At 43.9% G+C, this 12,296-nt stretch overlaps 1 protein-coding gene across 2 annotated transcripts in view; it reads right to left on the bottom strand.

Annotated features, from left to right (window-relative positions):
• Positions 1 to 12,296, bottom strand: part of CPXM2 (carboxypeptidase X, M14 family member 2) — a 163,432-nt gene that overhangs the window by 102,886 nt on the left and 48,250 nt on the right. For both annotated transcript variants that reach the window (XM_082267448.1, XM_082267447.1), the window contains one exon: positions 10,995 to 11,134. In XM_082267448.1, the coding sequence (XP_082123574.1) occupies positions 10,995 to 11,134 (140 nt within the window). The remainder of the gene's footprint in view (positions 1 to 10,994; positions 11,135 to 12,296) is intronic.

The following is a 12,296-nucleotide window of genomic DNA, read 5'->3' as shown; positions in this document are numbered from 1 at the left end:
ACAGGAACCGACGGAGATTTAAACCATTAATGGGCAGGCTAAATGTACCAAGTAGATTGATCAACTTGGGTACAGCCAGTCTGCTGGATTCTATTACAGTTATTGCCTCTATAGCCAATAGCAATAAAAACCGTCTTCTCCTGGCGGGGACGGCTTCCCACCCCCCCTGCCAGGAGAAGACAATTGCCGATTCCCCTGTCAACGCTGTCTGTGGGGTCAATCGTGCAAATTCCTTTCCTGCATCCCTTGGTTACAGGAAAGAAATTTGCACAGTGTTTGGCCAGCAAATTAAGCTAAATTACTGGGCAAGTATAAATCTTTAATAAACAAGTCTGCATATTTCTCATTTAGGATGAACAATATAAATAAGTCTTCATAAGTGTAAAACCTGTCCCTTTTCGGATACTAGCTTGGTATTAGTTGTATATAAAGACTGTCAATCAAGTTTACCTTCCCACACACTCTAAAAAGTTGGATCCCAAAGGAAGGTAAAACAACCCCATCTGACCAATATACCCAGTATTGCTTTTTAGGGGAAAAAAACGTACAGACCTCACCAGGCAGTCAGACTAGTTCTCTGGATCAAATTATAAATAATCGCTAACAGAAATCACCACCAGATGTAAAGACCTTGGAAAAGATTGGTGGTAGACTGTAAAACTATCATTTTGAAATTTCCCTTTGAGAAAAAGGCAGTTCAGTGCAAGGTATAGAGCCAAACACCACGTATACAGCTCAGCAGTGTGGACTGTATATTGTATAGAACCATGTATACAGCTCAGCAGTGTGGACTGTATATGGTATAGGACTATGTATACAGCTCAGCAGTGTGGACTGTATATGGTATAAAACCATGTATACAGCTCAGCACTGTGGACTGTATATTGTATAGAACCATGTATACAGCTCAGCAGTGTGGACTGTATATTGTATAGAACCATGTATACAGCTCAGCAGTGTGGACTGTATATTGTATAGAACCATGTATACAGCTCAGCAGTGTGGACTGTATATTGTATAGGACCATGTATACAGCTCAGCAGTGTGGACTGTATATTGTATAGGACCATGTATACAGCTCAGCAGTGTGGACTGTATATTGTATAGAACCATGTATACAGCTCAGCACTGTGGACTGTATATTGTATAGAACCATGTATACAGCTCAGCACTGTGAACTGTGTATTGTATAGGACCATGTATACAGCTCAGCAGTGTGGATTGTATATTGTATAGAACCATGTATACAGCTCAGCAGTGTGGACTGTACATTGTATAGAACCATGTATACAGCTCAGCAGTGTGGATTGTATATTGTATAGAACCATGTATACAGCTCAGCAGTGTGGACTGTATATTGTATAGAACCATGTATACAGCTCAGCAGTGTGGACTGTATATTGTATAGAACCATGTATACAGCTCAGCAGTGTGGACTGTATATTGTATAGGACCATGTATACAGCTCAGCAGTGTGGACTGTATATTGTATAGGACCATGTATACAGCTCAGCAGTGTGGACTGTATATTGTATAGAACCATGTATACAGCTCAGCACTGTGGACTGTATATTGTATAGAACCATGTATACAGCTCAGCACTGTGGACTGTGTATTGTATAGGACCATGTATACAGCTCAGCAGTGTGGATTGTATATTGTATAGAACCATGTATACAGCTCAGCACTGTGGACTGTATATTGTATAGAACCATGTATACAGCTCAGCAGTGTGGACTGTACATTGTATAGAACCATGTATACAGCTCAGCAGTGTGGATTGTATATTGTATAGAACCATGTATACAGCTCAGCAGTGTGGACTGTATATTGTATAGAACCATGTATACAGCTCAGCAGTGTGGACTGTATATTGTATAGAACCATGTATACAGCTCAGCAGTGTGGACTGTATATTGTATAGAACCATGTATACAGCTCAGCAGTGTGGACTGTATATTGTATAGAACCATGTATACAGCTCAGCAGTGTGGACTGTATATTGTAAAGGACCATGTATACAGCTCAGCAGTGTGGACTGTACATTGTATAGAACCATGTATACAGCTCAGCAGTGTGGACTGTATATTGTATAGAACCATGTATACAGCTCAGCAGTGTGGACTGTATATTGTATAGAACCATGTATACAGCTCAGCAGTGTGGACTGTATATTGTATAGAACCATGTATACAGCTCAGCACTGTGGACTGTGTATTGTATAGGACCATGTATACAGCTCAGCAGTGTGGATTGTATATTGTATAGAACCATGTATACAGCTCAGCAGTGTGGACTGTATATTGTATAGAACCATGTATACAGCTCAGCAGTGTGGACTGTATATTGTATAGAACCATGTATACAGCTCAGCAGTGTGGACTGTACATTGTATAGAACCATGTATACAGCTCAGCAGTGTGGATTGTATATTGTATAGAACCATGTATACAGCTCAGCAGTGTGGACTGTATATTGTATAGAACCATGTATACAGCTCAGCAGTGTGGACTGTATATTGTATAGAACCATGTATACAGCTCAGCAGTGTGGACTGTATATTGTAAAGGACCATGTATACAGCTCAGCAGTGTGGACTGTACATTGTATAGAACCATGTATACAGCTCAGCAGTGTGGACTGTATATTGTATAGAACCATGTATACAGCTCAGCAGTGTGGACTGTATATTGTATAGGACCATGTATACAGCTCAGCAGTGTGGACTGTATATTGTATAGAACCATGTATACAGCTCAGCAGTGTGGACTGTATATTGTATAGAACCATGTATACAGCTCAGCACTGTGGACTGTGTATTGTATAGGACCATGTATACAGCTCAGCAGTGTGGATTGTATATTGTATAGAACCATGTATACAGCTCAGCAGTGTGGACTGTATATTGTATAGAACCATGTATACAGCTCAGCAGTGTGGACTGTATATTGTATAGAACCATGTATACAGCTCAGCAGTGTGAACTGTATATTGTATAGTATCTACCAAATACAGTGTATTATATATGTAGATTAATATATACGTGCACAAATAAATAAATATATGAAGGGTAAGTATATACAAAATATTACATATGTAAAGAAAAACGCACTGTCTGAAACATTGGTGCTGTTCTTAAACAATACAAATCATAAATGTGCAAAATCAAGTGACTGAGAGCAAAGTCCATCAAATAAATCCCATATTTCAATAGATGTAAAACACCTCCGTGAATGTGTCAGGAATCCCTTCACCAACAAACGTGGCTTCTCACCTTATTCACAGACCCAAGAATCACCCTGGGTCTACAACAGCTTTCACCCTCACTAGGGGGTTAAGATGTTTAATCCACAGGGAAGGGGATCCAAAATTCCTTTTACGGTCTCAGGTGACACAGTACATAAATGAGGAAAAAAAATCTAGTGCTCTCTGTATAGACTAGTAGAAAATTTTATTAATAAATGGACGCACTTACATTTAACAGCACTCAGCAGTGCGTGCATATACAGGCTGTCTCATACATGCAGGCTCCGCCCCTATACGCATTACGTCAGGGCTATCACAGCATCGACTTCCAAACACACGGGGCTGGAATTAGAGACACCTGCGTGTCAAACACAGGATCCTCTAAACTGGAACAAGAAGTTACACGCAGGTGTCTCTAATTCCAGCCCCATGTGTTTGGACTATAAAAAGGATGTGACGCAGATGCTTAACCATGCCCCCTGAAGACGTCATAATGACAAAACGCATCAGAAGGAGCTAGCCAAGCATCATCTATGTCACACCCGGAAGTCGATGGTCGACCATGTTTTTGGTTGGTACCAGAGGAACGTTGTCTAGCGTCTGTGTTTTCATGCAGATACGCTTTTAATATTTCTACATTTGGTGAGTGCATACCTAACTTTTATCAATAAAATATCTGAGGATACTGCACTGTGGGCCTGTTTCCTTTTGGTGTCTCCCCTTATATATGAGGCTGACTGTCAATCGAGATACCATAGGAGGACAAGGTCTTTTATTTCATGTGGAGTACCAATAATCACGTTCGGAGGTTGGAGGTGGTGATCATTAACAGTGGATGTCCCTAGGCAGCTTGGTGTCTGTGAATGGGGTTTAGCTGTCCCTTAACTGCTTACTGCTGTACATCTCTAGCCAGTTGGTAAGAGTCAGTGTGTGGTGGCTGGGCTTGTCACGTTTATATTTTATCAAGCACCTGGGTGAAGAATCTACTGATCTGCATACCTTGCAATCTGCATCATTGTGCATATTTCATATGGACTCTATATGTTCTTGTGTTGTAAATAACTAGTGCTACTCATGTGTGTATATAATCTTTTCAAACTGTCCAGTGTTTTGAGTCAGCTGCTGGTGTCCCACGGGGGCGCAGGGTTTGTTCTTTTTGAGTATAAATATATACATTGTAAAGCAAAGTGTATAATGCCAATAAGTGTGGAGTAACAATGTGATGCATAATGTATAGTACATGTAAAGTGTATGATTAATGTTGGCTGTAAAGGTTTTATTTACATTGAATGTGAAGTGGACAATAAACGGGTAATGTACAATGCAAGAAAATGATGCCATAATGAGTGGGCAACCAGTGACAGAGGTTGCATACTAGACGAAAAATGTATATTAAATGGAAAGTGAAAAATAAATGTTTAATTAAAATGACTAGAAAGAGTACAGTAAGCAGGAGTGTGCAGTGACTGCAGGTTGCACAGAAAAGTGGTAATGTACATTGAATGGAAGAGGCAAAACAAAAGGTTAATGTGCTTTGAGGATTGCACAGTAAAGAGTTGATGCACAGTGGTTGGAAAGTGCTCAATAGCATGTTAATCTTTAGTAATAGGATGTAAAAAGCATTGGGTAATGTACAGTAATGGTACTGCAGTACTAGGTATGGTGCGTAATGCTGTGTGTTGGGTATAGTGTGCGGTACCGTATTATGATGTGTGTTCTGGCTTGGGTCTGTGGTCACCATATGTCACCAGTCCACCCACGCTCCCTTAATAGTCCAGATCAGGATCTGTTTGTATGGACACTACTGGGTCTCTTGGACTGTTACTGACTACTTCCTCCACAGAGTGCCTCTCATTGATATAAATGGAACAAAGTTGTAGTGGTTGTTACATAATGACTCAAATACTTAAAACTTTTGTTCTAACTGTTGGACTTCTGATCGCCATATTGATTAAAAACCTTACAATCTCTAATTACAAAGGTGCTGTTGTGACTAATGCAATAATTATGTGTCCCATAGATAACAATGTCATCTCTTACATCTTGCTTCTATTCATCTGTTTTTAGACTGTAAGGGATTATGAACATGGTATTTAGGTATTTTTATATGTTTTAGTGTTCTTGCCTAGGGCCATGGGCAGCATGGTGGCTTAGTGGTTAGCACTTCTGCATTGCAGCCCTAGGGTTCTTGGTTGGAATCCCAATGAAGTTACTCCTTGCATGTAATTTGCATTTTTTTCCTCTGCTTGTGTAGGTTTCCTTCCATATTCCAATGATATGCTTGTAGGTTAATTGGATTCTTCTTATATTAGTCCTAGCATGCATGTGAAATAGGGACTTTACATTGTACAATAAGCTGATGTGAATGTATGGGGGCTGTACCAAATGTGGACAGAACTTTTTTTATTAACTTACATTCAAATTTTACATTCTGGAGGAGTAACTCCTCTTCTATTGTAACTTCTTTTTTCATTGCAGGTAAATAATGAATTCTAAGCAGAAACAACATGCCATCATTGAGATCCACTCGCTGACGATTCGTATCAGTGGCTACAGTGATGGACTCCCACTACGTGGCCTGTCTTCAATTCCGATTTTCCCTTCTTTACACTTTTTTATCCATCTGTGCACACTGCCAATGATGTCATCTCCATAAACATTCTGTAGCCTTCTTATGGATGTTGGACAGCCTACACCCCTCCTCAGGGCCGGCGTTAGGGGGGGCAAACTGGGCAACTGACCAGGGCCCCGAGTGTCCAGGGGCCCCCAGCCGCCCCCTGTCAGCGGAGCGGAGGCAGCGTGACACTATATGCAGGCGGGCAAGGGGAAGACTGATCATTCGGGCAGTCGGGCACTGCCCGAGGCCCCGTGGTTGAGGGGGGGGGGGCCCCACAGCAGTCTGTCCCTGGAGGTGCCTACACACTCTTGCTCAGCTGAGGGGCGGGGCCACACGTTCCCGCCGCGGGGGGCAGCCAGAGAGCAGAGAGAGAAGAGAGCGGAAGACATCTCTCAGCCTGCCCAGCCGGCAGCCACCCACAGGTTGTGACAGGTAGGTGGAGATTTACAGTCTGCTCTGCTGGCTGCTACTGTGCTTCTGTGAAGTTCGTGCAGGAGAATGGAGATAAGAGTCTGCTGCTCTGCTACTGTGCTTATCTGTGTAAGTTCCGATTCTGAAGCACAGTAGCAAGGGGAGGGTGGAGGGGGGTGTCAGGTCAGTGTGCTACATAGGCTTTGGAAGCAGCCCTTAATATGGTGGGAAACAAATTTTGTCAAAGCAATTCCAACCTCTCTCTCTCTGGAATTGCTTTTTTTTTTAGACTCTGTGACTTTTTTTAGACTCAGACTCTGTGGTGAATTGTGTGGTGTCGGGGGTGGGGGTGTGACACAGCAGTGCTGACTTTGGTGGGGAGATCACATGTTGGTGGGGGTGTCAGTGGTGGTAAGGGGGGGGGGGGGGGTGACACAGCGGTGGTGAATCTTGTGGGGAAATCACATATTGGTAGGGGTCTGTGGCACAAACCCCCTACCAATATGTGATTTCCCCACAAAATTCACCACTGCTGTGTCATCCCCCCCCCCTTACCACCACTGACACCCCCACCAATATGTAATCTCACCAAATTCACCACTGCTGTGTCATACCCCACACATTTCACCACTGACACCCCCCCCACCCCAACATGTGATCTCCCCACCAAATTCACCAATCACTACTATTGTATCATACTCCCCCACACACAATTCACCGTTGATCTCCTCACCAAATTCACCACTGCTTTGTCATTCGGAGGGAATGACAAAGCAGTGGTGAATTTGGTGAGGAGATCAGCGGTGAATTGTGTGCGGGGGGTTATGATACAATGGTGGTGTAGCCCCCCCAAAACCACACAATTCACCACTGACACCCCCCCACCCTAATATGTGATCCCCCATCAAATTCACCACTGCTGTGTCACCCCCCCCTTACACCCCACAAAATGTGATCTCCCCCAAATTCAATACTGCTCTCATTCCCCAACACACAATTCACCACTGACACTCGGGGCTGACGATTCAGCACTGCCCCACCCCACCAATATATGATCTCCCCCCAAATTCAACACAACACTGTGATCCCCCCCATCCCAATATGCGATCCCCTTCAGAGCTGATCATTCACTACTACCTATCCCCCCCCCCCCGTCCCGACGTCACCTTCCCACCCGCCATCAGAGAAGAGGCAGTGGGCGGCGCGCATGGAGGAAAAATAGTCCAGTGTCCGGTCGGAGGACACCGGTCCGACCGAGTCGCGACGCCATGGAGGAGGAAGAAGTCGACTCCCGAGCAGCATGGTCACCAGGGAGTCGGGACATGCTGGTCAGGTCACTGTGCATTGATGGGGGACATGCTGGTCAGGTCACTGTGCATTGATGGGGGACATGCTGGTCAGGTCACTGTGCATTGATGGGAACATGCTGGTCAGGTCACTGTGCATTGATGGGGGGCATGCTATGCTGGTCAGGTCACTGTGCATTGATGGGAACATGCTGGTCAGGTCACTGTGCATTGATGGGGGGCATGCTATGCTGGTCAGGTCACTGTGCATTGATGGGGGGCATGCTGTGCTGGTCACTTTGCATTGAATGGGAACATGCTGGTCAGCAGAATCCAAACAGGGAAGACCGCTCCAGGTGAGGCTGGAATCAGGTGCCAGTCGGATCCGCAATCCAGGATAGCTTCAAACAACAAAAGGAATGACCGCACTTCCGATAAGTTTCAAGAAAGGAGTGTCTTTATTCCACATCAATCGAATTGGCAAGTACAGATACACACTGTGAGTGCAGGACAATCGGTGGACGCGTTTCACGACTGGATGTGTCGCTTATTCATCACCCATGATGAATAAGCGACACATCCAGTCGTGAAACGCGTCCACCGATTGTCCTGCACTCACAGTGTGTATCTGTACTTGCCAATTCGATTGATGTGGAATAAAGACACTCCTTTCTTGAAACTTATCGGAAGTGCGGTCATTCCTTTTGTTGTTTAAAACATGCTGGTCAGGTCACTGTGCATTGATGGTGGACATGCTGGACACTGTGCATTGATGGGGGACATGCTGGTCACTGTGCATTGATGGGGGGCATGCTATGCTGGTCAGGTCACTGTGCATTGATGGTGGACATGCTGGACACTGTGCATTGATGGGGGACATGCTGGACACTGTGCATTGATGGGGGACATGCTGGACACTGTGCATTGATGGGGGACATGCTGGACACTGTGCATTGATGGGGGACATGCTGGTCACTGTGCATTGGTGGGGGACATGCTGGTCACTGTGCATTGATGGGGGACATGCTGGTCACTGTGCATTGATGGGGGACATGCTGGTCACTGTGCATTGATGGGGGACATGCTGGTCACTGTGCATTGATGGGGGACATGCTGGTCACTGTGCATTGATGGGGGACTTGCTGGTCACTGTGCATTGATTGGGGGCATGCTGGACACTGTGCATTGATGGGGGACATGCTGGTCACTGTGCATTGATGGGGGACATGCTGGACACTGTGCATTAATGGGGGACATGCTGGACACTGTGCATTTATGGGGGACATGCTGGACACTGTGCATTTATGGGGGACATGCTGGTCACTGTGCATTGATGGGGGACATGCTGGTCACTGTGCATTGATGGGGGACATGCTGGTCACTATGCATTGATGGGGGACATGCTGGTCACTGTGCATTGATGGGGGACATGCTGGTCACTGTGCATTGATGGGGGACATGCTGGACACTGTGCATTGGTGGGGGACATGCTGGACACTGTGCATTGATGGGGGACATGCTGGTCACTGTGCATTGAATGGGGGCATTCTGGACACTGTGCATTGATGGGGGACATGCTGGTCACTGTGCATTGGTGGGGGACATGCTGGTCACTGTGCATTGAATGGGGGCATTCTGGACACTGTGCATTGGTGGGGGACATGCTGGACACTGTGCATTGATGGGGGACATGCTGGTCACTGTGCATTGATGGGGGACATGCTGGTCACTGTGCATTGATGGGGGACATGCTGGTCACTGTGCATTGATGGGGACACGCTGGTCATTTTTCAACCAACCTAATGATTGTTTGTTAAGTCACGCAATTTTTTTACAGTGTAATCCGTCATTGGTGATAGTATTAGAGTTTTTATTCTATATTTGTTGCCCTGGGGCTTTCTATTTAGTGTAAATGAGTAGCACTATGTGCAGAGCTGTGTATGTTCTTTATATGGCTCTGCTGCTCCTCACCCAGGCCTACTTATAATAGATCTGGGTGAGGAGCAGTAAACATAATAGAATATTATAATTGATGTGATTATAATGATTATGATTATAATTAATTTAATGTTATTTAATTAAAGCATATTTTTATGTAGTTGTATGTTTTATTTGGCTAAATTGATTAAATGCGCCAATATTTTTGGAAGAATATAAGAAAATTTGGGGCCCCACTTTTAGGTTTGCCCAGGGCCACACTTTGTCTAAAACCGGCCCTGCCCCTCCTCTATAAAGAACTCAATGATGGCATATTGCTTCTGCTTGGAATCCATTATTTATTTGTAATGAAAAAGAAGAATAGGAGTTACTATAGATGAAAAGTTACTCTACCAGATATGAATTTGAATGACCAATGTAACTTAATAACATAAATTTGGCTCATTTTTGCAATACTTTCGTTATAGACATTGTACAATATATAAAGTGCATGAAGAAGACCTTGTAATGTATGTGTTGTTAAAGCCCAACTCCAGGCAATTAAAGAAATGATCCCTTGTAATGGAGCTGCACCCGTACTGCAAGAGTTATCTGCTAGTTTAGGTCTAGGGGAACAAAAAAATGAAAATGTACCTAGCTGATGCTCCACATTTTTACTCTCTCCAACGCTCTAACGGTCTAGGATCCTAACGTCATCAAGACCAAGGCATGGTTCAAACCCTATATCAGAGGTGATGACACCAAGGAACAGTCCACTGCCTGAGTGTGGCATATGTTGAGGAAGCGGAGGATGAGGTAAGTAAATATGTTTCTCCTCTCCCCTAAACAAAAAGAGCTATTAACTCTTGCAGTGTGAGCACATACCTACTGTAAGGGATAGCTTTTTAGTTGCCCAGAGTGTGGCTTTAAGCAACTGAAGTCTGCTCACTCACATGCAGGAAGGAGTTCAAAGTGGTATTGGATAATTTTCAGTTAGTGTAGAAAATTCACTTTATGGCACTTGTATTTGGACTTAACATATTGTTGAGTCCTAGGCACAAGCATTATCTTCTTCCCTAAATAGGATAAATATGACATAACAGTTTAATCTGTATAGTCCCACTGCAACAGTGGAGTTAATGGGGCCAGGAACACGATATTTCAGGAAGACAAGATGAGATGTGGGATAACGGTACAGTCATTATCTCCAGACTCCAGCTGAAGCCAATGGATCTTGGCAGTGAGTCCCAGAAGTGGAACTATTCTGATCCGTGAATTGATTCACTACACCCTGCATGCCATAGAACAGCCTGAGGCAGGTCAGTAACAGGTAGCAAAGTGTATTTATAGAGGAATGTAAAGGCATAATACGGGTTACTATTCCCTCCTGCAAACGGCATAATTAGAGAATAAATAATAATTAGCATGGTAGCCATAGAAACTGGTGTTTGATGTAGGAGAATTATCTAGTTTGGTACATTCTGGGAACTTATAGATGAAGAGAATTGTATACTCACAGCCACAGCGAGTTCCGGCCTTGAGTAATGACCCCTGTAAATTTGGTAAGTCTTCGAGCGTCTACTTCTAGCCATTGCTGCAGATCATTTCTCCCAGCGCACCAAGCACCATCGTACAGATCATTCTCATTTACCCCTGCCTGTGCAAAAGGAGCACATTTGAATTTAGTAGTGTTCAAACTTATTATCTCAGCAAATACTGTACCAATGCCAACCTAAGGCAAAAAGTGCTCCCATACAATGCAACTTCCCATATCATTCCATTCCACTTATCCCATATCTTATTCACTAAGACGAATTTCCAACTAAAGAAAATGCTTGTGCATAATCTGATTACTACCTTTATTAGCGGTCAACATTTAGATATAATTGGTTTGAGCGTGATGACGATGATCATGCATAATCTGAATACTGGGGCAAAAAGGATAATTTTTGGTCTATGCATGCATGTTCTCAATTATCATGAGTATATTTTTCAGAGAAAGTGGAACATCTGCTAATGCAATAAAGGCATCGGCACTTTCTTTAGTTCTTCAAACAATCCTGAGGGTTAGCAGGGACAGCAAACAATTACAATGAGCAGATGTGGCCATACACAAGATAGGAGCAATCAAGATCAAGCCTAAGGGCCAGTTCACACTTCTTGGAGGGAAAAATGTTCAGTTTTTCTCTCCAGGTAGTGATCGCAGCTGGGAAGCTGTGCCTTGTATTTTTAATGCAAGGTACCTCATTCCCTTTTTCTTTTCAAAAATGTAATGGAATGTCACAAAGTGACATTTCATTAACTTCTATGAACAGCAGCTCAGCTTCCGTACATACACTATATTGTCAAAAGTATTGGGACGCATGCCTTTACACACACGTTAACTTTAATGGCATCCCAGTCTTAATCCATAGGGTTCAATAATGAGTTGGCCCACCCTTTGCAGCTATAACAGCTTTGACACTTCTGGGAAGGCTGTCCACAAGGTTTAGGAGTGTGTTTAACCATTCTTCCAGAAGCAAATTTGTGAGGTCAGGCTCTGATGTTGGACAAGGCCTGTCTCGCAATTTCCACTTTAATTCATCCCAAAGGTGTTCTATTGGGTTGAGGTCAGGACTCTGTACAGGCCAGTCAGGTTCCTGCACCCCAAACTCACTCATCAATGTCTTTATGGACCTTGCTTTGTGCACTGGTGCTCAGTTATGTTGGAACAGGAAGGGGCCATCCCCTGTTCCCACAATATCGGGAGCCTGAAATTGTCTAAAATGTCTTGGTATGCTGATACCTTAAGAGTTCCCTTCACTGGAACTAAGGAGCCA

The sequence above is a fragment of the Pelophylax lessonae genome (genome assembly GCF_965119305.1).
Source record: "Pelophylax lessonae genome assembly, chromosome: 9".
Taxonomy (NCBI): Eukaryota; Metazoa; Chordata; class Amphibia; order Anura; family Ranidae; genus Pelophylax; species Pelophylax lessonae.
The sequence above is the reverse complement of the archived record's forward strand: the minus strand, read 5'-3'. Positions and strand labels throughout refer to the sequence as shown.